The 27,031-nt window shown below is 37.6% G+C and overlaps 1 protein-coding gene and 1 long non-coding RNA gene across 11 annotated transcripts in view; one reads left to right on the top strand and one right to left on the bottom strand.

Annotated features, from left to right (window-relative positions):
- LOC147822401 (uncharacterized) overlaps positions 1-26,705 on the top strand; it is a 48,137-nt gene extending 21,432 nt beyond the window's left edge. Inside the window, exons 1-3 of one of the 7 annotated variants that reach the window (XR_015445719.1) lie at positions 7,021-7,149; positions 15,010-15,144; positions 19,381-26,705. This is a non-coding gene — a long non-coding RNA (uncharacterized LOC147822401). Of the gene's footprint in view, positions 1-1,857; positions 7,150-12,375; positions 12,933-15,009 lie in introns of those variants that run through there. The other 6 variants (XR_015445720.1, XR_015445718.1, XR_015445721.1 and 3 more) reach the window with 6 other exon arrangements.
- LOC147822403 (adhesion G protein-coupled receptor V1-like) lies at positions 156-25,447 on the bottom strand. 4 transcript variants are annotated; one of them, XM_087196866.1, is made up of 13 exons: positions 25,269-25,447; positions 23,687-24,264; positions 22,206-22,415; positions 15,265-15,395; positions 14,670-14,769; positions 13,820-13,999; positions 13,038-13,081; positions 10,130-10,223; positions 8,003-8,081; positions 7,763-7,901; positions 7,003-7,137; positions 3,219-3,493; positions 156-269 (listed from the first exon to the last, which is right to left on the bottom strand). In XM_087196866.1, exons 1-11 carry the CDS (start codon positions 25,349-25,351, stop codon positions 7,096-7,098), a joined length of 1,680 nt encoding a protein of 559 aa, XP_087052992.1. In that variant the 5' UTR covers positions 25,352-25,447; the 3' UTR covers positions 156-269; positions 3,219-3,493; positions 7,003-7,095. The 4 variants fall into 4 exon arrangements, with proteins under 4 accessions (XP_087052992.1, XP_087052991.1, XP_087052993.1 ...); XM_087196865.1 differs by having other exon boundaries at positions 13,038-13,201; XM_087196867.1 differs by lacking the exons at positions 156-269; positions 3,219-3,493; positions 7,003-7,137; ... (1 more) ...; positions 8,003-8,081; positions 10,130-10,223 and adding an exon at positions 11,598-11,672 and having other exon boundaries at positions 13,038-13,201.
- Positions 26,706-27,031: the final 326 nt, after the last annotated feature.

Here is a 27,031-nt window from a genome sequence, read left to right on the forward strand (position 1 = left end):
GCTCTGGGTGGCTCTGGCCCTGCAGCAACATGGCCCAGCCCTGGGTTCTGCAGGGCTCTCAGTCACTGGGCCCCAGGAGCCACCTCCCAGCCCTGGGAGAAGCCCCAGCAGGGATATTTTGCTCATACAAGAAATGAAACATACTCATGCCAAAGGCTGTTTCGGATACCGTTTCCCACTGCACACTCACAGCTAATTCAGTGCCATTAGTACGCGATACATTTAAGTATACAGTCCTGTTGGCTTCTTCTGTGTTAATAGAGGTGGCCCTAAAAAGAGAAAAAAATGGATTGTGGAAAGCAGAAAAAGGAATAATTTATACATTTTAAAATATGTACCACATTGCCAGCACATACTTGATACGTTACTACATTTATGCAACTCAAGTAACATCCACAAATTTTATATACCAGGGAGACTAGATTCTAGAACTAAAAAAAATCATTCAATTATGGAGTTTTTCCAAAAAGCCCAATGCAGTACCCTTATACTATAATCCTAAGAAAATATTAAGAATCAGTAACTTCACATTATACATTCTAAAAAAAAAAACCCTATTTCTAAATTTCTTCACATGTAAATCAAAAACTTCTAACTAGGGGAAAATGAGTCAGGAAATTCTTTTTCTTTTTTTTTTGGTACCAGGGATCGAACTCGGGTCCTTGCATTTGCAAGGCAGGCGCCAGAACCACTAAGCTAAATTCCCAGTCCTGAGTCAGGAAATTCTTTGTATTTTAATAAACATTTATCACTTAAAGTATTTTTAAGACATAAAATATAAACATTTGTAGCTCCCAGAGGAAACTTTAGAACTACAGCCATGTTAATATATGTTTGAAGAGTCATTCATTTGGTCTGAGCAATTAAGTACATGCCATATATATTGATTTTATTATTTTTAAAAACACAAAATAGGCCGGGGATTTATTTATTTATTTATTTATTGGTACCTGGGATCGAACTCAGGCCCTTGTGCTTGTGCAGCAGGCAGCAAAACCACTGAGCTAAATCCCTGGCCTAGGCCAGGGATTTGATCCCGAGTTTGATCCCTGGTACAAAAAACAAAAGAAAACAAAACACACACACACACACACACACAAAATAATGCAGGCCTTTACTTGAAAACCTGAGAACAGAAAAATTCTAATAACATCACCACATCAGACACGTTTAGCCTTTGGATGTTCCCTATTACGGGAGAGAATGCACAACCTCTCGGAATCTATCTTCCAGAGGTCATTCTAAAAGGCCCTTTCTCAAATAATCAAACATTTTTTATGTCAAAAAACATTCCCTACTTAGTTTTTGAAGTGATAATCTCCTTATAAATTATACCTATTGTCAACGGCAGAGATACTGAATAGCCCCAGAGGGGCCTGGTTTTGCAAAACCGTTATCAAGGTTTCAACGCGTGACCCCAGTCTGGCACCTCCAGTTGGGTTAAACAAGGTGCAAACAAAATGCTCAGCCATTTCTGGTTCCGTGTCTAATATGGCAGATATGTGTAGGGCCTGAAAACAAAATCAAAAGATACAGTTACTAGAATACAGTTTGCAACACACACACACACACACACAGAACTTTATTACACATTCTGACAAGAAAATAATATGTTTTGAGAAATACCACCTTTTTTCTTTATAATAATGATCCCCGTAATGTGATAGCTAGAACTGTTTCAAGGTACTAGTATGTGGATTTTCAAAACAGGCATATATTGAAAGAAAGTATCTAAAACATAAATATTTTAAGCATTTTAAAATAACACTCATTAAAAGATTAAATTCACATCTTCATTTTTGCTAACTTCTTATGCTGCCCTGACTTTATACCTTTATTGATCCCATTCTAAACTAGGAGTCACTGCTCAAGTGTAGTGAGGGATCAGGCACCAATCAGAAACAATCTGAATCTCTACCAGCAGGAGACTGGATCAACAAAGTGGGATCTCTTTACTGGAACACTACTCCGTAACACAAGAGGAAGAAATTACTGCTTTGTGCAATCATGCAGATTTCAACAATTATGTTGAGTGAAAGGAGTCAAACACAAAAGAGTAGATACCCCATGAGTCGATTGACACAGCCCAAGAACCAGCAAAATGAGTCTGTAATTATAAACATTAGAAAGCAATTTCTTCTGGAAGAGGGAAAGGGCAAAGGGAACGCTTCTGGGTGAGAGACTTGTTAAGTATCTTAATCTGAGTGGTTACACGTGTGCATATGTCTTTTAAGTCATTCATGCACACATTTAAGATTTGTATATTATATTTCATGATTAAAAATGTGGGGAAAAAAGCAGTTATGTGCATTAAAATTTATTCCAATTTGCCCTAACATTTAATTTGCCTAATGAACAGAAAGGGCTTTTCTTCACCCTATGAAAAAGTAACAGGAAAAAAACAATACAAATAATTTAAAATTTAAAAATGAAAAAATGTGAACACAGCCAAAGAAGGGCAAAATCATAATAAACTTCAAATCTGAATTTTTATATCATTTCAGGATTTAAGTGTCTCTGAACAATTAAAGGTTTACATTTCCAAGAACATAACAACAGCCCAGCATAAAAGTATGCTGAAGTTTACACAAAATTATCATGAGGAAAATTATTTAACGGGATGAACTATTTTAGATGAAAGAATTATGTATATTAGTTTGGAGTTATATTTTATATAGCCAGCTAGAGAAAAATGTCTAAAGGTAGTATAACTATCTTAAAATTAAACTGTTTTTAAAAATAAAGTTTAGTAACAAGTATAGAAAATAAAAAATATAAAAAAATTTAGAGGGTAAACTTCCATGAGATCACAGTCATAATTCAACTCAAACTCAGCATTTTTCCTCTAATATACTATTCCTACGCCCAAACAAGCAATCTAAGATAAGCAGTTACATTTAAACTGTGGCAAAAAGAAGTGTCTGAGTGAGGCTGGGATTTTTTTTTTTTTTAGTTTATGCTTAATACACAATATAAAGAGAATTTTGCCATTGACATGGGCTTGAAATTCAAACTAGCTCTATGTCGTTTTATTATTTCTCCCTCCCTTGCTCCATGAAGAGCGACTTCTCCAGCTGCACCTCATTGGGACCACACACTCCTCTCCGGGTCTGTAGGAAATCCTCAGTTGGGAATGCTTCCTTTCCCTTTGAGGATAGGTAGGTTGCACCTTTAGAGAAGCCCTCTGCAACATTAAAGATAAAAGAGCCACACCGCACCTTGAATCGAACTCCTTCCTCTAAAACAATGTAGCCTCGGGAAGGGGTCAGGTCCTGGGACTCCGCAGAGGAGTTGGCCTCGGTCACCGGGAACTGCACGGTCACGGTCCTGAAGAGCCCCTGCGCGGGCTCCCAGACCACGGACAGCACTGCCTCGCTCTGCTGCGTGGAGAGGGAGACCGAGGCGGCCACTGGCTCTCTCAGGAAGAGGCGCTCGCTGTTGTTGAAGGACAGGACTCCGGGGCCATCGTCGTTAGCGAGTACAGTGACCAGGTCTGCGAGGGCGAGGAGCGGAGGTGAGCGGAAACAGCGAGCTCTGAATGCCAGAGGAGCGTGGTTGTGTCATTGGAAATGAGGCCTATTCGTTACCTAAAGCCATTATTTTACATAAGTTTTTCTCTTTAAAAAGAGGAAAATTGGGGGCTCAGTGGTTCTGCTGCCTGCCTCGCAAGCGCAAGGACCCGAGTTGGATCCCCGGTGCCAAAAAAAAAACAAAACAAAACAAAACAAAACAAAACAAAACAAAAGAGGAAAATTGTCTAAAGCATTTAATAAAATTCCATATTCCCTCATGATATAAAAAGTCTGTAATCTTGGAAGAGAAGGCATGTTTGTCAAGCTAGTGGAATGGCATCACCCAGGAGTCACTAGCAATACCCCATTTAATGCTCAAAGAGCAAAAACATTGCCATTAGAAACAGAAACAACACACGCAGTGGCATCTCTCCTCCCTGCTCAGGCAGCAGAGTCCTAGGGCTATCGCCCAGGAAACTGGCACAAAGAACGGAAAGGAAGGGCCAAACTGTCACTATTTTCTAAATGAAATGTTTGTCTACTAAGAAAATGTACAAGAAAAAAATTATTATGAGTCAAAAACAGAGGCTTAGAAATCCCCAAATATCAAGAGCTTTCTATTTTTACAATCATTAATAAAAATATTAGTAACTGCAACAACCAATACTATCAACAACTTACTAACTTTCTCATCCATATATTTAATTTTCACAGTAACTCTACAAGGTAGATTGTATGATTATTCCCATCTCACAGAACCTATAGCTAAAGCTGTCTGAGGTTCAAAAGCTAGGAAGCGGCAGAGCCAGTGTGCAAGGCCAGGATTGCACACGTAGAGGAAAACACAGGTACAGACTCACTACATATCTGCGCACTGGCTATGAGGGTCTAAACAGGAAGAGAAGGGGCCTCGTTCGTGCAGGAACACACCCGGATGGCATCACGAAAACGCTAAGAGCCACAGGAGAAAACCCCAGCACTGCAATGTGCAGCTGTGGCGGATGCTGGTGCACACTCCAATGTCCCTGTCCCGACCCCTTCTCGGGCACACGCAGCAGTCCCTACCTGCCCAGTGCTCGCTCTCTGCACCCGAGGACAACGCTGACCTGTGAGAGTGAGGCCAGCCCTGCTGATGCTGGGCCCCGAACTCCCAAGAGTGGCCCTCAGACTCCGAGGGGCAGGAGGCAGCGGCCTCCTCCTTGGTAAGGGGATGCCCGAGCTTCGTCCAGCTGTGTCACAGGACATCGGCAGGACCGAGAGCTGCCGGGCTCTACCTCATCTTTCATCAGCTTTGGATCGATGCAAAAGAACTTCACACTGAAACCCAATGCCTAATGGTGTTTCATTCTCTCCATGATGGCAGGGCACTGCTTTATACCATTTAGGACAAAAATAAGGTTGTATCCTTGTCTCACACGCTACTAATGAATAAATTCTTTCCATGTTAAATAGTAAATGTAAAGGAAAACTACGATAAAGTATATTTTTCATAACTATTGTATTTTCTAATATTATAATGTAAAATATTTTCGAGTGGATGGAAAGAAATAAGTAGCATTTAACAAATTATTAGAAAATATTTGATACTTTACATTTAAAAAAAAACCCTTTTAATAAAAGGCTTCATAATAAACTTAAAAGACGTATGCCAGTGCAGGAGAAATATCTGTGATATATGTATGCAGTGAAAGACTGAATTTAGATACTAAAAATTTTCCTATAAACCAATACAAACACAAGCCACGGGAAAGTCCACAAAGATCCTAAAAACCAGGGTCACACAAAGGAAAAAGAACAGAGCCAAACCCACTAATGAAAGGAAAATGAAGAAAAATGCATAAAAATGTACACTATGACCACGTATCTTTCATTTGTTGGAATCAGTATAAAAATTTTAAGACAAAAGCAGTTGCTAGTGAGGACATGGGGCAATAGCCCCAGTGCCCAGGACCGCGGACACGACAGAGGCGGTGACCCTGTCCCTCACTCAGCACCCACTGCACTTGACCCGGAGTCCTGACTGTCCCCGCTTACAAAGACGCAGGCACAGGTGCATTTAGTAAAGCTTTTGGAAATGACCAAAACGTCCATTAATCAGGCATGGTTTAAGACATATCTACTTTCAAAGCAGGGCCGGGGATTTAGCTCAGTGGTTCCGGTGCCTGCCTCGCAAGCGCAAGGTCCCGAGTTTGATCCCTGGTAGAAAAAAAAAAAACAAAACACCACACAAAGCAATTATTGTTTCCATAAAAGTTTTAAAAATAGAAAATTACAAGCCTAATGTAAGCTCAACAGAGTGCAATGACCTCCCTCACTGTGGTGGGCAGTAACCTATATGATCCCAATCAGAATTATCTCAAGACTTCTTTAGGAATACTTGAATTTAAGTGTCCTCTCTTTCCTGTTATGTGGAACACAGAAAAAAGATGCTGAACACCATCTGTCTTGTAACAGTGAGTAATCTTGGCTTTGGGATGAAGCTATTTCCAAAAGGGCCAGGAGATGAGAGAAGACCTCGGAGTCTGGAAGGATTAAGTCCTGGTCCTACCTCATCTAAGGCCATATATCTCTGAACGCTGATTAAATCCATTTGAATTGAATTTTGAATTGCTCACACATAGACAATTCTTAACCAGCACATGGTGTCCCTTCCCAAAATCCTGTACCTGTAACTCTCTATGTTCTACAAGAAAATCATTTCATCTCAAACATATGCTCTCTGAACATGAAACAACAGCCACACCCTTGAAAACAGGTTTCTGCAGTTAGAAATAATCAATTTATTTTATCAATACACCAATAAATAGAATACAGTAAAAAAGGTAAAGATCAATCTTTGGTTACTCAAAATTCTTTCATATTTTTCAAATATAAAAATCAAACTTCTTTCCACAGAAAGGGCATTAATGCTAGGAATTCAAAGGTTAATTAACTTAAAATCCCCAAGAAGCGAGTTTTTAAGAGCCCTTCTAACCCGATGTTCTGTATGTTCACACGGGTTCCTCCTTTATTCTTCCTTTACCTTCTCTAAGTAGCACCTAATAAGCAGTGAAATAGGATAGGGTAGGTTTTAGTAACAATGTCACCCCATTCCAAATGAAGAATTAGGGCTGCAGTGGTCCCAGAGATCAATACCCCACCCACCGCTCTACGCAGAATACTGTGGTGTCAGGGGAGACTGAGAGAAACACCTTTGTCACTCCTGCAGCTAAGGAGGAAACGAGAGCAGAACTGTATTCTGAAGGGGAGATGCCTGCAAATTAAATACAACTGTGATATTTGAGGAAATACTTTAATATTCCCTTTAGTATCAACCTACTTTTGTTTATTAGCATAAACACACACAGGATAAAGCACCATTTCACTGCCACACACACATTCTGAAATGCTTATTAAAACATCTTCTATTTTGAGTACAGAAATCTCTTGTCCCCGTACTGGGGAAGCCAGCATGATGGAGAGGGTTAAAGATAAAGAGACCATTGATTACCTATTGTATTTTTCCCCAGCTCCACTCCAGGAGAAGGATTTGTTAATATGAGCTGCAATTTTTCATCTCCTTCTGGAACATCATCGTCCAGAATCACAATGTCTTATACCTTTCTTCATCAGCAAAATGAAGAGTCTGGCCAAAAAGGTAAAAGGAAACAGTCTTATATTTAAATATACCCTGAGGCTTTATAAAATGTTTGAAAAGAAATACAATATAGTTGTAAATGTAAAGAATAAGCTACTTTACATGAAATCCTTTTTAAAAGTTTTTGCATGATACCTTTTTAATTTAAATGGACAATATTTTATTTTAAAAATCAAAGATTAGAGAGGAAAAGAAAAAAGATTATGGAGGAAGAGACAAAGTAAAACCTACTTAAAACTACTAAGGGTGTTTCGTAAGTTCAAAGAAAAACAAGTTAAAATGTTCAAGAAGCATACGAAAAACTGTGAGGTCATTTTATGATATAAATTCTTTAATACAAAATACTGTGTCCTCCAGTATCAAATACTGTGATAAAATAGTTCATGAATCTTTCGAATAGTACTAAAAATTCAAATTACATTATTTGCTAAAATAGTGCAATAAGTGAATCTACCCTATGGAAATATTTTTTCCCGACTTACTGTGGAACAGTTTATATAACAGCTCATTAAGGTTAATTTATTTATGCAAGACCTAAGTCATGATAATTCAGAAGAAAGAACAATGATAAAGTAATTCATAAAAGTCACCCCCGATCACCACTGGCACCTACCACTGGGGAGAAGATGTAATCCAGCCCCAGCTGGGCTTCCAAATTCTGGGCGTACACGAACAAGGACACCTGGCCCAGAGCCTCTCTTCTCCTCTCGGCAGCCAAGGTCACACTTCCATGTGATTCGCTTACTTCATATCTATCAAAGAACAAAGAGAATGCGCATCCTGTTTCTCCTACAAACTTCTCCATGGGAGATAGTAAGCCCAGGAAATGCCCTTCACACAGCCTGGTGCTTACCTGCTATGCTGCCACTCGATTACACCTTGGGCACCATCATTGGCATCAATAATAATTTGTGCAGTCAAGCCTTCTGCATCTGAAAAAACACAGACACATACTTTAAAATGAATATAAATTTATTAATATCAATCTTACTTAAAATTCCCTTTAAAAGCACGGTTTGATACAGAATTTAGACAGTCTCTTTGAGATTATATAATTCCTAATATACAGCTATTGTTGATGTGACTCAGAAGATGTTTCTAGAAAGCAAAGGCACAAACGCTTATAGTGTCCATAAAAGGACACTCTTGCTTGTAAGAGCCACTGAGATATAAAAATTCAACCAACTAAAAACAGCAAGAAATAATAAGCAGTGGAGCACATGGCTTTATTTCTATTATTTTAATTTTTAAAAAAATTGACACCTTTATAATATCACCACTTTGGGAGGGAGGGAAAATGGGCACCGTTGGAAGGAGAAGGGCAAGAAAAGAGGAAAGAGAAATGGGAAAAGGAAGGTGGGGGGTGATGCAGAAAGAACAGGTGTGAGACAGAACCAAGAGGGACAGGAATACAAACTAGACAGGAGGAAAGAAGGGAAAGGGAGAGGAAAAAGGGACAAATGACACAAACTTCTCTGAACCTTTTTATCCTGTATTCTGTGAATTAAGTGTAGTATGTTATTCATACAGTACCTATTACTCAATCTTGAAATAGTAACTCATCTTGTTGCTGGTGCATGTTAATTTTTTCAAAAAACTTTTTGTCCTTTATCTTAGTTCAGGGTACTCCCCACTCTGCCACCGTGGGGAAGAAGGAGGGAGAGTGTAATTTTCTCTAGACCAGTGCTGGCAAACCTTTCAGACCTTTCAGTGATAACACGAGCCGCAAGTGTCTGGAGAGAACAGAAAATCGGGACCTGCGCCCATCGAACAAGAGGCTAAAAAACAGAGATTCTAAAACCAGACCACGCTGTTAAGAGCATCGCTCTACCACTTCCTAGTGGCATGATTTGGAGCATATTGCTCCGATTCTCTCAGCCTCTGCTCCCATATCTATAAAATGGGAAGAAGATGCAAACCAACAGGAGCTCGGCAGAAGTCAACAACTCCAGCTACACTCAGTGTGAGCATGGGAATTAGGAAGGCTGTCATTAGTTTCTTAGTGTGAACAATAATCATCTTGCAATAATCCTTGATGCAAACCATCTAGTCCTTGGAGCTTTCTAGTTTCTTTTACAAAAGAACCAAAACCAGCCAAATACTACTATCTAGGAAAACGATTATTTCAACGTTTGCAAAGTTGTCACTCTGAGAGATGGAAGGGAATGAGGAATGCTGTTCCTCAGGTCACTGCATTTGTCCAGCTTCTCTTCTAACCCATGTTGATCTTCCCCATGTCCAGCCCACCTTCTACCGGCGACCCTCAGTGCTGCTCACTATCGCCCCCTACTGGGCAATCGCACCTACAGACAATCCAAACTGCAAATAGGAGTTTGTGTCCGAAGAATACATTACTTTTAAAGAAATTTACGTAAATTTGTAACAAGGTCCAAGTTTCACCTTTCAGTCTGGAATGAATTAACTCAGTCTTTTCTAAAAGCATGAAAAGGAAAAGATCAAAGGTCAAAAAAGGACCAGGAAACACAACAAATAAAAGATCTGCTTAACTTAAAAGAAAATAACACCTCAGAGTTTGGAGATTTAATAAAATAGGTAATTAAATTTTAAAATAAAATGAAAGGAAAAGTCCTTCCAAACCACTAATACTATTTTGAGGATTAAATGAATTGTTATAAAATAGTTGGAAAATGTAAAGAGTATGACATAATAATATTTAATATCTTTGTAGTGTTGAATGTACAGAACTGTAATAATATGTTCTATTAAAATAAATATAAAAACCCATCATCTCTTCACACAGAGCTGAAATTAACAAACATCACAAGAGTCACTTCTGATTGAAAAATGAAGTTATGGGCCAGGGATTTAGCTCAGTGGTTCCGCTGCCTGCCTCCAAAGTGGAAGGACCTGAGTTTGATCCCCAGCACACACACACACACACACACACACACACACACACACAAAATGAAGTTATGTCATTTGAAGTGAATAAAAGAAACAAACAAAAGGTCCATCCTACCTAGTCTGGGAGGAAGTGAAGTTACAGGAGCCATGATGAGTTCGACAGAAGTTAGATTCACCAGGAAGTACTCTTTCAGCTCTGGTATGTCATCCTGAAAAATTAACCCCATTACATGCCTTAAGGATGTTCTCAAAAGGAATTAACTCTCGTGAGCTGTTTTAAATGTTTTTCTTACATATACATTTGCATAAACAGTATACAGAAAATATTAAATTGTAAGCAAATAGAAGAAATTATTTAAATTAGAAAAACAAACATAAAAGCATTAAACTTATACTTGGTTATAGGAAGTTGTTAGATTGAATAATATGAAACTATTTAAATTTAATAGTTTTAACCTAGATCCATATAATAGGTAAACCAATTATGCAAATATACAAACATAATTATTTTAAATATAACAATAAAATATTTTAACTGTCTATAATAGCCAATATTTAAAATGAAGAATACCATTGTACCACAAAAAAAAATATAGGCTTTGCAATCAAGGAGATCTAGTACCAAATTCTGTAATTTTAGTACCAAATTTACTCACATTTTAGGGCCTAAATTCTTTCATCTTTTTATTAGGGGAAAGAATGGCTACTTTGGCGTAGGGTTGTAATAATAAAGAAAAATAATGTATGTACAGTGACTGGCCTTTAGAACTACAGCTATCATTATTAATCACTAATCCACATAATAGTAATGAAATCAGGTAGATGCCTAGAACATAAGCATTAGCACAATCCATGTCAGGAGTGATACAAAAACTCAAAGTAGGGCTGAGGATTTAGCTCAGTGGTTTTGCCGCCTGCTGCACAAGCACAAGGATCCGAGTTCCACCCCCAACACACACACAAAAAATGCAGAAATGGAGCAGTAAAAACTCGTGTGTGTGTGTGTGTGTGTGTGTGCATGCATGTGTGTACATAAAAGATCAGCACACACACACACCAATATATGCTTTGCATTTTAATAAAGATTTATTTCAAGTGAAAACATAAAAAGTGAAAAATTAGTCTTTAGATTATCTCCTGTAATATATGGAAAAACATAAGTTAGAGAATCAGTGATATCAAAGGACTGTCTTCCACCTACTCCCATTGCCCCAGCCCATGCCACAGCTCCCTGCTTGCCATCTGCTATGCCTGAGATGGAGAATGGCCCCCAAGGGGCTTTTGGAAGATGACTGAACTATGGGGGTGACAGGGCTGACTTACTGTTAGGAAGGGGGTCCAGTCAAGAGAGCTGTGCCACTGAGTCACGATCTGGAAGAGCACATCCCCTCCCTGTCTCCTCCCTTCGAGCAACAGTTCCTGGCTGCCATGATGCGAGCAACTTTCCTCTGCCATGCCCCTCTGCCCTGCTATCCTGCCCTGGAGCCAGCCAGCCAGGGCCTGTAGCCATCGAGCAAAATAAACTTCTCCTTTCAGTTGTAGGTGTCAGAGATCATGTCCCGGAGACAAGGAAAGTGACTAAGACACGGCTTACTTTTATGTCAGGGCTACGGTGTTTTAATCTAGTGCTACTCAGGGAGCAGAAAAGTTGCAGAGAGCTAGGAGAAAGAAAAGTGGAACTGAAATCCTAGGTTCAAAAAGGTAAACTCTAGGTAAAAGAAAGTGCTGATATTTTCTGGTTAAAAATTAATGTAACTAAGGAATAATCCATATAATTGTATTCGGTAACATACACGAGACATTTGAAAGATGACTGCCCTACAATTTTTTTCAAATCCTGTGTTACCGGCTACCTACTGACATTATCTTTTATTTTGTGGATTTAGAGTTTTCATGATGTTACATTAGGTTACAATGCCAGGGTAATCAACAAAATAAGAGTGACTGACTTTAGATGGTGCATGGTTTATGCTATTTATAATTAAGTAAAAGTAAAAGACTTTGAGAGAGTAAAACCCTTTAAAAATGAAACCCCTCCAAATACATACTGTAGTAACTAACATTTTTTTCAAATGTAATATTCATTTTCTCTTTCCCTTCACATCCATCCCTTACCCCTTCCATAGTACTATATTTCTAAACCTCCTATAAATGTATTTAAGAAGCTGAAACAGTAATGTATTTAAGAATGTATTTAAATGTATTTAAGAAGTTGAAACACTAAGTCCAAAAACAGCACGAAATTTCACATGAGAAATCATTTAAAATGCAATTTCAGTCCCCTGTGATTTCCTTAGGCTTGACTGTAATCATGTTCTTTGCCCTCAGCCTCTAATGAGTTTCCTGCTATCTCTGTTTTAGCGGGTCTTCCACACAAAGATTCCGACTGCCCCAGATCTGCTGGTCCAGTGAGTCTTTTGGAGGAATCAAAGGGCTCCTCTGGAACCTCTCAGGCCAGTGCCATTGTAGAGGGAACTGCACTAAGGAAATTCTGTTTATCACGAGATGTTTCTGTAATCAAATATATAACACCAGGCCAGCCTATCTAATCAAGAATAGGAACTCCTGTGTGGTTTGAAAAAAAAGTCACGAAAAGAAATCAGCTGATTTAAAGGCACCAGCAGAGTGGAACCAATCAGACTTAAAGAACCCTATCGGAACTGAATTCACTAAATTTCTAGAGATTATGGTTATAAAATATACAAAGTTTATATTAAAGGAAAAATTACATACATACATATACACACATATACATGTACATGCGCTGGGGATGGATCAAACCCAGGGTTTCACAAATGCGAGGCAAGTGCTCAACTGCTGAGCCACATCCACAGAACAGAGCAACATTTTTTTAATACAGAGAAAACTGAAAGTTATACAATCTTGCCTCGCGTGAAATTTTATACCTTGAAATGGGAAGCCTCTTACTAAATGTGACTGCTGATGTCAGAGCATTCCATCGATTCCTACTTCCCATGCGGTGACTTCAGGTTTAACACAGAAAATCATCATCAGAGCTTTACCTCAAGTATAGTAATGTTGATGGCTGCTGCCGTTTGTCCTTCTTCTAGAATCAGAAAGCCAACAACAGGGATGAAATCAACTTCTGGCTCAGCTAGGTGTCCTTCCATTTGATTCTTCAGACTCAATATTCCAGGCACCGTGGTGTATGTGACATTGATAGTCCCTAACTGAATTGGATGCAAAAAAGATTTTGGAATTATTTAAATTTTGAAAATTATGTTTCACTGTGAACCCTGCCTTTCTTGTAACACCTCCAGTACCTTTCATTATTGCCCCAAATTCATCCCTTCTCCTGTGCCCATGTCATGGCTCAGTGACACCCCAAAGGGGGTGAGGCCTGCTTCCCTGCCTGGACTTTGAGTGTGGGTGGCCCTGTGGTTTGCTTTGGCCAATAGTACAAAGTAAAAGTGAGGATGTACTACTTCTAAGCCTAGACTTCCTAGGGCTTGCATGTTTTCATTTCCTTCTCCGGCCTCTACTTCAGAGAAAATTAAAAATATACAGAGAAAAATATACAAGGCCAGCCTCATAATGGATCCACAGCCGGTCCGCTACCATATGGTACGGATAATTCATGATTGTCCATTACACAGCATTTCTGTGAAAATAAATAACTCCTTCAAATTTTTCAGAAGTGAAGCTATTATAAAGTACTGCTCTGAATTAATAAATATTAATTTTTCCTTTCTTTGCTTATTTTCATAATGGCTTTCACCCATACAAGTAGGATAGTCAAAATCCCTTTGCCCAGAAACCCAATTTATTCTAGCATAACACAAACCTAGAGATCCAAATTCTCGGTTGATGAAAAGCTGAATTGTCACATTAGCCTCCTGTAGTAAAACAAATCTTGATGAAAGAGCAAAATTTAAAACTCCATGCGGTTCACCACTGGCTTCAACCGTCAGGACAGCGGCATATCCTTGAGTGTCCAGCAGAGCAATTCCTGCTGGTGGAACCCCTAGAAATAGCAGGGACTCCATTAGGAAATCTAACTGTGATTTGGCACTAAGTTCTACATACTTAAAATAGAACCCTGGTCTCCAAAGCATATTAAAGGAACCAAAAAGGGTTTACTTTGTTCACATCCCTAACAGAAATCTTCAGGCTGACAATCTATATTGCATTTTTAAAAGTCATGATTTCTTTCACTTGATAGATTATTGCCCTTATTAGCTACATGGCTTATCAGAATTCTAGAAACTGAATAGAAACTGAAGAGAGTATCCAGATAATTTTCTGAAAATAGTTAAATTTTGAATTGTCCATATACTGTATTATAATTGTCCAGAATCCAAACTGATTTGTTAGCATAAAATTATTTTCAGAAATTTCTACCTTCGAAAGTATATTTTAATTCCATAAATAACTAGGAAAATTTTTAGCACTTTTCTCTTAGTCCATAAAGATAAGCATTCCCATATTTTGCTAGTGCTTTTTGGACCTGTGCTCTCTTTGGCAGCACATATACTAAAATTTGATCTAATATTTCTATGGGACAGACAATATTTAAAGTTGTATTTTTAAGTTGGTATGTATCAATTGGTAAATACAGAGATAGCAACTATTTCTTCTTTGTTTTTTCTAAAACGACAATAACAAAGACAACTCAAACTTGAATTCTGAACTACCTTGTGTCCTGACGTCATACAGAATGACTTGGTATACTTCTTTCTCTTCCGGAACGTTGTCATCCAATAGATGTACAAGTATCGTTGTGTTCACTGTTCCCTGTGTCAAACAGAAGGAAATCCATACCTGTGTTGCTACTGAACATAAATTACCTACTGCTTTTATCGCCCTTATAAACTGCATCCAAACATGTTTTCATTTAAACAAGAATTCTGTGGCTTAAAAAATTAATTAAATAAGAACCACCGGCTCATGAGAAGCCAGATTTAAAGCAAGTAGAGAGGAACTAATTGTGAAGATTTTGTTACCCAATTTTTTTTTTTTTTTTTTTGGTACCAGGAATCAAACTCGGGACCTTGCACTTGTGAGGCAGGTGGCGGAACCACTGAGCTAAATCCCCGGCCCTAATTGTAAAGATTTTGAATGCTGAGCTAGCTAATCAATGAAAATCTTATCCAAATTACTACCAAGTAGGTATGAAGAAGAGAGAATGATGATAACTACAAGTGGTGTTGATTTTCTATTCCCTTTTCCTGAAAATACAATGGTTTCTTTTCTGGAAATTTGTCATGAAGCTTTTCTTTGTGGTATTACCTCATGAAAGAAGAGTTGTCCAGTAAGGTTAGAAAAATTGAGTTCACAATTTTGCCCAATAATGTTCCAGTCAACAGTAACATTTCCTCGACCAGGAGATGTTCTTATCACATGGAACTGCAAAATTCCTCCTAAAATCAAAATGGATAAATGGATAAATGCTTATAGAAAATGAACTAAACATTTGAGCTCAACAAAACTCAAATCCCAAGCATGCAACTACTGTATTATGGCATTACTACTGTATTAGGCCATTCTGGCTTGAATTTTCTAGAACCATTATACATGCTTATTGTTGATTAACATAGGGATTTCATTTCTAAGTACTTCCCCATTTAGGAAAACTTCTGGAAATTCAGGGTATAAAAGTTATAAAAGCACATGCTAAAATGGAAAACACAAACTTGTATACACTCCAAAACATGCACCAGAACACGAATGTTCTGTAAGTTAAAGAAAACAATAAAGTCCTCCTGGTCAGAACTAGTAAGAGCACAAGTAAATATTCCTTCATTTCTCAAAAGGAAACAAATTCCTTACACTGGTATGCAATGTGATTTTACACAATGCATGCATAAAAATGCTTGCAAATACCTGAAAATCACATTTCTTTAGATTGTAACTTACATATACCATCGATGGTTTTGATTTATCAAAAGAAATCCAAAGGAAAGGTGTCAAATCTATACATCAATATCTGTAACTTCACCCAAGTTACAGTTACCCTTCTCAGATTACTGAGTAGTTTAGGCATTTTCTATTCCTGGCTTTTATCCTCATGTAATATTTTAGAAAACTAAACAAATCATGAGAGCTATTTCTTTCAAATTGCAAACCATGAGAAGAAAGCGGCTAGGAGTTATGATGGACTTTGTGGCTTGCTGAAAATATGCTCATTCACTAGTTTTATATGATGAGGAGTACAAGCTATATTAACAAACAGTCTCACTAAAATTCTTATGAAAAGATAGAACAGTGTTTAAAACACTTTGGTAGAAACACATCTTTACTCTCATTGTAAGTATAGCCATACAGTTGAAATCCATGAATATTCACTAAAAATGTCATTTTTATGTAGTTACAAAATAATCTTTGTGTAGATAAGGAAAATCTTTCAATACTTTTTAAACAAAGGGAATAGAGATAAAACAAAATATAAATCTTTTTTCTAATAATTTTTGAAACTACTATAATTTTTTATTTCTGAAGATAATAAACCTAGACACATAATATGAGTTTATCAAACAAAAATATCATGGATTAGAGACTATCTTTATATTACATACTAAAAAACAAAGTCCATTTCTAATGCTAAGTTTAAATACAGAGCTCTAGTACAATGAATTGTTTTGGAAGGATGCTGAATACACAAGAAAATGAAAGCATCAGAAATATTTTAATATATTTTTAAGTGTTTCAATATGAAAAATACCTAGTACCCATGTGCTAGTAGACTATGTCTTGGATTATTTTAAGTGTGTATGACAGGAACCAAATTCTTCAACTGTTTAGGTGTAACTGAAGAAAGTCTACAAACAGCCATAATTGCCAGTAGACCATTTACATTTTTATATTTGTTTAATATAAATAAAATACAGCCCCTACTATTAAATTCTAGATTCTCTCTATTTTACAACATCTAGAACTCAAATATAGCAAGTTTGTATCGAAAACTAAGTCCTTATTACTGAAAAGCACAGGCAGATCCTTGGAGTTACTAAAATGTCTCACCTACAGTGTTGCCTGGTGACACAAATCTAAAGGCTTCTAACATCAGAGTTTTCTATTTTTTTAAAATCACATGGGCCGGGGATTTAGCTCTGTGGTTCTGTCGCCTGCCTCGCAAGCGCAAGGTCCCAAGTTTGATCCCCGGTACCAAAACAAACAAACAAAATAAAATCACAAAAACCTTAGAATAGTTCAAATGAAGATTACAATATTTGATCACATAATAAAAGCACAAAGAGAACACATGCGGCAAGACAACAAAATGAAGGTCATTAAAGATCCATGTTGAAGGAGAACCTAGAATCCTAATGATTAAAAATGTGGTTGTAAAGGTGTACAAAATATTTAGAAATAAATGCACCATTATGAGGTGAAAATAAAAATGAAATGCTGAGGGGAGAAAAAAATCTTTCCACCAATTTACTACGTTCAAGTAGCCTTAAAGTTTTATACTACTTAGTAAATATCACTTCTGGAAATTTAACAAGTTATCACAGAAACAATTTCCAAGAAAATATTGTAAGAAACACAATTTGAAGCATAAAATACACACAACACACACACATACATAAACGTATTTCTTAATTCAACTCTCTTAAGACACATAATCTTGCAGGCCTATTGCAAATTGATCATGCCAACCACAAGAAGAGCATGAGAATTTTCTCTAAGAAATCATCAAATGGGAAGAATTGATTTCTCCTCTGTAAGGCAGGCTCCCAGATGCCAGATCCATTTAAAATTCTTTCCAGGACAAACAACTGGAAATGCCAGAAAGCTACCTTTAACCAGGGAGAGGAGTCAAGTGACAGGCATAGGAAAAAGAAAAACTTAGAAACAAGGGGTTGGTTTTCCAAATCTAAGCCAAAGGACAGGAGGAAAGTCCTAGGGAACATGGATGCACTCTAAAAATAAATATTTTACCAGGCACCAAATGGCTTTCTTGTCTTTTTGCCAAGGATGAAAGCCTGAGGAGCACGCTCAGCTACCAGAGTTTGACACATTACCACACTATGGGAAATCATTTGCACATGAAGTCAACTCGGCCCACCTAAAGTGGGTGACGCATTTTAAACCTAAGGCGGAAAATCCATCAAATACTGTCCAGACCAAGTCCCATGCCAATAAACAATACGAACAAAAAATGCACTTCAGTAACACTATTTCATCGATTTTTCCCCAAACCAGAACTTTTTATAAAATAAATCTCAACTACAATTATATAAAAATAATAGAAACCCCAAATACACAAAACATTTTAATCAATAAATGTATTCATGGTATACAGTACTAGTGTCATCCAAATTAAGTGCTTCTACAAGAAAAAGAAAATGCATCTAAAGTGTACAGGAATATGAATAATTTCAAGCACAGACTGTCAAAGTGAGAAAGAAAAAACCGACTTTATTTTATGATTATTATTATTATTATGATTTTGGTACAGGGGATCGAACTCGGGTCCTTGTGCTTGCGAGGCAGGCACCGGAACCACTGAGCTAAATCCCCGGCCAAAACTGACTTTCTAAGAGAGCAGTCCTATATACCTAGGTTTTCAAATTACATTTCTTATTCAAATCTTTGGGTTAAAAAGATTCATGCTGTCCCTAAGAAAAGAAAAAAAATTTAAATCCATTGAACAAGACATGATGATCGTGATGCTGTGGAACAGTGTGACTGAGTGAAATAGCCAACACAAATTTATAAAGAACACGTTTATACACAGTTTGCAACTGCAGTCAAATCCACTGCCCCACAGTTCTAAATTCTGTTCATTATATTTGATAAAAGGTAATATTTACCACTTGGCACCTCCCCAAGGGCTTTAGGAAAACTATAAACACAGGATTTTACAGAATTCAATACATTGTTAAACACTAAGGCAATTTCTCTCCTTGAATCAGAAATGGATTCTTGTGCCCGAAGTTGAGCAAAATCCACATTTCAAATCTAATCCCATACATGAATTTCCAACACTAGGCCAACAGCAATTTTTTTTTTACCCCATTTGGTTAGCAGTTATCGTTGAAGAATAATCAAATTTTCTTTAGTTTACATTAAACACCTTGTAAACTCCTCTCGATACAGATTTCTCTAGGCAATTTTCAGGGCAATATAAAAAAATACCTATGTAAAGTACTAAATTCTTGAGGTTCAATATATACAATTAATTTACACTCCAGGAAAAGGTTTAGAAATAAATGAAAAGAAATTCAAAGATAGAAATTACCCTTTACTTTTCTTGGGAAAATGTAAAACATGTAGGGAGCATGACGCAAACAATAAAAGCCAGTCCGTGTTTGCTTTCCTGTACCAAACTCACAAAAACAAACAACACATTTAGACCACTTATTTTAATTCTAAATACTTTTTTCTCTTTGAATCCTGCAGATATTTAGCTGCTGGAACCTGAAGAGCACACAGTATAGCTTTCTGATGAAATTGATGCAGTTTACAAAGAACACAGGTGCCACTGTCTGCCGCTTCTCCAAGACGCTCTGGTACCCGGCCGCAGGGCTTGGTTTCTTCAGAGGCCTTCAATCCATCACTACCATCACCACCCAGTAGACTCAAGGATGCACTTTCATGACGCCAGTGGCCTTATAGTTAAAATATCTTTAAATTGGTGGTAGACATCCATATTGTTTTGAATTCTTTAAGAAGAAAATTTCATCACAATGCTGAAAAACGTATGCCTAGCACTAAGTCCTTTCTTTTTTTTTTTTTTTTGGTACCAGGGATCAAACTTGGGACCTTGCACTTGTGAGGCAGGCAGCGGAACCACTGAGCTAAATCCCCAGCCCTCTAAGTCCTTTCTTAAACCTCATTTATCCTTCCTGGTCCCTGACCTTATTTATACCTTCCACATCATCAGCATTTTGATAGATTTCCTTCTTATACCTTATTTTTCTTCATTGTATTTTTTTTCAACAAAACAAAAACAAATCCAAAATACTCCTCTTCAATCTATTTTCTCCAATGTTTCTCCTTTCCTTGCTCTCATGGCCGAGGAACACTGCTTCTCAAAACTTTACGCCGTGAAGGATAAGGGCTTGTTTGTTTTGTTTGCCTTAATCCAGTACAGAGTGACACTTTCATCAAATACAATAAATTGGATGACTAAGAAATAGAAAAAGAACACACACAGAGAATACAAGTCCACAGATAACACCTTTGGCTATCACGGCAAAGACAAATTGTTCCAAATGTTTCTAATCTTATCCCACCATATACCAACAGCAAACACTTACTGGACAGGAACTGATCTGAGGACCACACTTGAACATCACACCCCACAGGCTACTGAGGCCTTTAGTCTTTCTCAGATGTTTGCTCACCATCCCCAGATCCCTCAAAGTCCCTCTCCAGAAGCTGTTTTCACTAGTTCACTTGGAAATCTCTTCGGACTTGTTGGCCATCTTAGCATGAAACCCACAGATAACTTTCTTCTTCTGGTAACTGATAAAAAGACACTTTCTCCTTGGTCTTTTCTGACACCTCTTTCTCCTCTAGGGTCTTCTTCCTTCCCCTACATCTTAGGTTCATGTTCCATGCGGTTCTGTAATTAGTAACTTGCTTTTTTCCTCTGTCCACAAAGATGGTATTTCCTGATTTTAACCACTGTCTCTGAAAATCCAACTTGCATTTCTAACCGGAGATGCTTAGGATCTCTCACCTATTTGCTTCTCTCACATAGACGTTACTACTCAAATTCATTAGTCTTTCAATTCACATCACTTCAAATATCTGCCAAAACTTCCTGCATTTTCAGGTTCTGTAGCAGATATAGAACCTTTGTTTGTTGTTCAAATGAAACAAAGATTCTCTTCACAAGGTGCCCTGCAGAATAAGCTTTGATTCCAACATAGCTTGATTTCAGTTCTAGCACCGGCTGGCTTCATAATCGGTTGCCTTAGTGTATCCTATTATACCCACTTCATTGACTGCTGCGGAAATTAATGAAATAACGGTTGCGCAGTAACTAGCACAAAGAAAATGCTCCACAAATGTTCTCATTATTGTCATTGTTATTAAAGTTAATTACTCCTGCAGTGACTTTTACTTGTATTATGTTACAAATAATTTTTGACACTTAGTGATTTGTCTTTAGACTGGATTTGTGGGAATTTGTTAGTCACTCTTACTCATTATTGCGATGACAACCAGCAATTCTAAATCATTAACAAAAGTATAGTTTCAGAAAATGGCTCAAACATTTACATAGGAACATTCAGAAACTTGTAAATTGGTAGTACACAGCAAGAGGACCAACAGTGCCACTGAAATGCATTTAGTTTCCAGCACAGCCGCTCACTGACTGCTTGCTTTGTCAAGTCATCTAATGTCTTTGTCTCAGTTTTGTTTTCTCATCATTAGAGATCCAGATACATAATCTATATTCTTCCCATTCCTTAAGTCTTTAAGGTAAAATTACTTTTTAAATTCCAAATACAAACTATGTGGTGAAATGCAATCTGTAAGTACATTTTTAATAAAACAGGCTTATTCAAAAACAAAAAAACACTATTACAATGTTTGAAACAAACAAAACTTAGCCTATACATGATACAAAATATTAAATAAGAGTTCAAGAAAATTATTTTTTTAAGAAAGAGATGGACATTGTATAGTTTTCCAGTTTGGCACTCTGTTCATAAACATATAGATACAATATAAAATGTATTAAACCTGTAAATGTATAAAATCTATTCATTTTTTTTTTTGGTACTGGTGATCAAACTCTCAGGACCTTGTGCTTGTGAGGCAGGCAGCAGAACCACTGAGCTAAATCCCCTGCCCTATTACTTATTGTTAATAGGGAGCCAACGTTTCACTGTTGAATAACAATAGCTACCAATGAAGACATACTTTACTGCCAAGAAATACGCTTAGCACTTTACATTTATTGGCTCACTTAATCCTCATAATGAAACCTATAGAGTGAGTAATATTCTGTCACTTAACACATGAGAAAGCTGAGCCTTCTCCTGGCCTTGATTTAAAATCACCCTGGGAGTGGCAGGTCAGACCACAGACATTTTGCAAGCCTGCCTCATCTAGTTAAGCCATTCACTCCCAAGTAATTCTACACACACGAAAGCAAACAGCTCAACAAAATAATGAAAGAAAAAGAAAGCAGAGGCTTTAAAAGAATAGACAAAAAATAACATCCACAGAAAAGAGAATGCATGTGCTCAAGAAGAAAAGGAACCCACCTTCATGACCTATGACAGACCTGGAAGCCATCTGAAAGTTAACAATTCCTGCCATGTTGTCACTGGCTAAAATGTTCACTCTAACAGTATCGGAGCTGGGCAAAATCCTACTTCCACCTTCGGTGTTCACCAAACTAACCATGATGCTCTCATCACCTTCTGGCTCGGCATCATCCAAAATGGTTACAATGGCTGTCTTTTTGGTTTCTCCTATAAAAGACATTAATGAAATTAAAAGTCAAAGAAACAAAATCATCAACATACAGAACTCAGAAAGCCCAAAATAACTTCTATTTTAAAAAGGTAAGTAGAAATACAGTATTTCCCCAAAATCATTTACTAGGAAATGACTATTATACAAATATTTTCTACTATTTTTAAAACTTATTCTAAAACATCATGGATATTCAATATTTTCAAAAGTAACCCCAACTATACCATGATACTGAATTAGTTTCCTTAAAAAATATGTGCATTAAAAAGTGAAAGAACTTGGCAAGCACAAGGTCCTGAGTTCGATTCCCAGTACCAAAATAAAATAAAAAGTTAAAGAACAGATACAATAGATAGCTCTATGATATGGAATTGTGAATAATGTCTATTTCCTCCATTTTACTGTATATTCTGGTGTTCTTTTAAGTATGCACTACTTTCCAGTCAGAAAAACATCATGTTAATCAGAATTTATTATTGCCTAAATCAGGATTTAAACAATGATTTCAGTGAAGATAACTTTCCCACATACAGTTGAGCTATTTTAAAAATTTAAACTTTCTCCATATATCACATGATTCAACTAGTCCTGAAAAACAATCAGTGAATCTGACCCTAATTCTAGTTTATAGGCCATATAATACACAATTATATTGTCTATGAACATTTTCATAGACAATATAATTATGAGCCTACACAAGAAGACTACTGTCTTCAAAAGAAGTCCAAGAAGACTACTGTATTATCAGTTAGGCACTAAGATAAACTTTCTATGAATACAATCACCAAAGTTTATAGTATTTTACTTATAAATCATTTCCACTGAAGATTTATCCTGACATATCCAGGGCTTAGGAAAATGCCTCCAGGTGATACTCTCCTTGTTACTCACAGATACTACCGATTCTCACCCACATGCTGATTGTGGGTGCACTGTTCAATCCCATAACTGCCTTTACAAATTAGAACCTGAATTATATTTGCCTCTGTGTTTCCTTAAAGGCATTGTTCACATGAATAAAAAATAAAATTCACATATTCCCTGAAAATCTTTTCTTTTTAATGAACAAAAAAGATGCATATGTAGTCACGTGAGCCTATGTATGTTAGTCATCAATAGGCCAACTACTACTTTCTCTAAAGCTGTGGTACACCTCTACACACAAGCAAAAATACACTGTCAGTAAGACTTCTTATGAGCACCAACATAAAAATTGACTATGATGACTGTTGGGGAAAACTAAAATCCACTTAGAACCAAGGCTCACCTTCAGCAAAAGTCAGAATGTCTCCAGCACCTATAAAATGCAAACCCTCAGTGGCTGTTCCACCAGCAACTCGCCATTCCACAGTCACCTGACCTAAGCTGCCTCCTGTCCTGTGGATCATCAGCTCCACCAGGGTTTGTGGCTGTTCCTGAACTTCCACGAATGAGCCGTCTTCTGAGGTGTTGCGGCCAATGCTGTAGATCACAAACACACCAAAGGCATCGCCATTGAGTGCTATGACAACTGTAGAAGTGTTTGGCTGGCCTATGGTTGGCTGATTTTTAAAACTGGCAGTGATGTTCATGAGGTGAACTTCGAGGAGAGAAATGAGGAAACTCTCATCCATTTCTGGCAAATCATCAGGAAGAACAGAAACTGTGAGATTTGCAACCTCATCACCTTCCAGCATCATGGCCCACTGTCTTGTCACGGGCTCATAGTCGCTGCCGGCTACAGCCTGACCACTAAACAGAGACATCACCCCGGTCATGTTTTTCCTGTAGGTCCAGAAGTCTGAACTGTTGACAGTTGTGCTGATCCATGATGTCATCCAAAAGCACTGTGGACCCTCGGCAGTGCTGAAAAAGGAAAAGGCCGAGCAGGCCTCCTGTCAGAGGCACAAAGTGGCACAGGTATACTGGGGCTCCCCGACAGCCGAGACGTTCACCCAAGTCCTCCAAAGTGGGTCAGGAAGCCCTCGAACTGGCAACTCATAGTAGGACAGTACATCCTGACCTTCCTCCACTGTGAGGCTCACTGCGTCAATGTCAGAAGTACTGTAGAGCAACAGCAGCTGGCCAAAGTGCCCTCCGCTAAAGGTGGAGGGAATTAAAACACAGTTAAGCACTCAAAGCCATGCGTGGATTGCGTGCAGAGCAGAGTAGTGCTGACTGCGGTTGAAGTACTAGTAAACCACAACCATGTTGCTTAATTACCTCTGGTTCTTAACATTGTATCTTTTTCTCATGTAAAGGAATCTTGTCAGTTTTCAATCAAATAATGCTTATTTTTAATCAAGCTAAGAAAACATCCTGCAAGGTATGTAAATGGCATCCATTCCAGAACTTCCAAACAGAATTTCAAAAATAATTTTATTGCTAAATTTCATGGAAACAAAGCAGTATTGACCATATCATGAGTACATTTATAGGAAGCGTAGTTACTTGCCACAAGATCCCTCAACCTCTGTATTTTCTGTTTCTGAAGGAGCTCAGTGAGTGCTATGGTGGCTCACAAGATAAAGCGAACCTGGAAAATGAACCTTGTCATGTGACAAGTGAGTGTTCCTTAACTTAGATGCCAGAGGTATTTAGATTCTAACAGACTGCAGATCGAAGCAGTAAACTTTTGGAGTGAGGAAGCCTAATGATGTGTAACCTGGTAGTCATTTCAGTAGCAATGGGCCTGGCACACGTGATTGGCTTTTCCATGAATAAATGTAACTCAATACACTGTACTAACACACAAAATAAGTTATGATATAGAAAAACCACCAAATCTAAATCATGTAGTAGTAGAAGGATTCTTGCTACCACCCACAATTCCCCCCACTCCCACAGGTACGCACAGCTGTCTCATGTACCTTCGCCTGACAGTTATGTTAGCACAGGAACTTCTCTCCAAGGGCTCTTGGACACGATAAACCGACTGGACAAAGGCTACCATACCGTAAGGCTAGTCATTGGCAGGGATAATAATACTTGCCACTCGATCTAACCCAACAGTACCTCCACCTGAGGCATCAGTTAGCTGCACTTGAATAACCTAAAAATACAGTGAAAACTTCCTTAACAGCATCCCAGTTCTGAAATCAGAGTAAGAATCATGCAGGAAACTAATCAAACATATCCATACATGAACAAGAACAAAATGGAACAAAATATAAATAGACTCAAAAATCTCCCCCAATTACATTTACAAACCCAGCATGTAACAGAATAATCCACCATCAGCGTTTCATAATAGAGCATGGCTTATGCATGAGAAATACAGGCTGTTTAAATTCCTTAATGTCCAATTATATAATCATATAAATCAATTTTAAGATCCCTGTTTATGTTCATCATTTCAATAATATGAATTTTATATCCTATACCTTTTAAATCTAAGGTAAACACTGCATATACATTTTGATGGAAAGTTAATCCACTGTGCTTTATTTCCTACCTGGCCTTAAGTAGAAATTATCTAGCAAAGCTTAAAAGATAAAGCACCATATTTTAATGTCATCTAAACTTAGAGTTTATCATATTGCTTCATCTTCGTGAAAAATATGTATCAGGAGAACATGTATCTAGTATATTTGTCATTCAGTAAATTCTCAATAATAGTTGAGATGAATAAATTAGTAGAAAATCAAGAAAATAATTAAGACTGGCTCACACTCAAGCCAAAAGAGAACATGGACACAAATTAAGAGTTTATACAAAGCAAATATAGCAAGAATTATTACAGATACATATATACATTTAATCATGTAACCAAAATGTTGAAAAATGAAATGTAACTGCACACACACAAAATTCTTGTTCTGGTAAATTGGCATGCATATATAATCTATTTCTAGAATATTCCTGTTTTTGTTATAGATAAAGATCACTTTCAAACTACCACATTTTGGACATTTTTTTTGCAGGTATAACTTATTTGATACACATATATCTTATTTGATGTAACATTCTTCCTAAAATGTCACAGCAACAGCCACCTGTTCTAGTTACTGCAATACAAAGCATAATTTACAGTGTCATTCTATACTAGCGATGCCTCTCACCTCTTCGAGCTCCGGAACGTCATCAGCCAGGACCTCTAACAACAAGGTTTGAATGGTTTCCCCAGGGGCAAAGGTCACATTACCTGAGACAACTCGCAGGTCGCCAGTAGCAAGCTGTCCATTAATGGTGGCTACCCACTGAACAGTAACGTTGCCGAGTGTCCCAGAATTTCGAATTATTGGCAGGTTTACCTTCACTGAGTTAAACTCAGGTTCCTCTACAGTAAGTTTATTAATCTGAAAACCTGAAGGACAGAGAAAAGTTGATTTCAAGTACAAGGAAAATGGAATCAACATAAAACTAACATAGTGGATCCTTTCTCCCCTTAAGTCTTTGTAACTATACCCCACAGAATCTCAGTAACATGCTGAGATAACACTCGGTCAGCTCTGCCAAACTAGTTTTCATTGTGATAAAAGCAGAAATCATGAACTCAGATGTCCACAGGGCTCACAGAACACCAGACACGTGTGAAATAAAACCCCTGAGGGCTGCAGCTGGGCACACAGGGAGAGTGTGGTCTATAGAAGTAGGTGCTATTTTGCTTCACCAGTGAATCTACACAGGAAAA

This window comes from Heterocephalus glaber, unplaced genomic scaffold (assembly GCF_053883595.1).
Source record: "Heterocephalus glaber isolate CG9 unplaced genomic scaffold, H.glaber_assembly_v1.0 deba00001625, whole genome shotgun sequence".
Lineage (NCBI taxonomy): Eukaryota > Metazoa > Chordata > Mammalia > Rodentia > Bathyergidae > Heterocephalus > Heterocephalus glaber.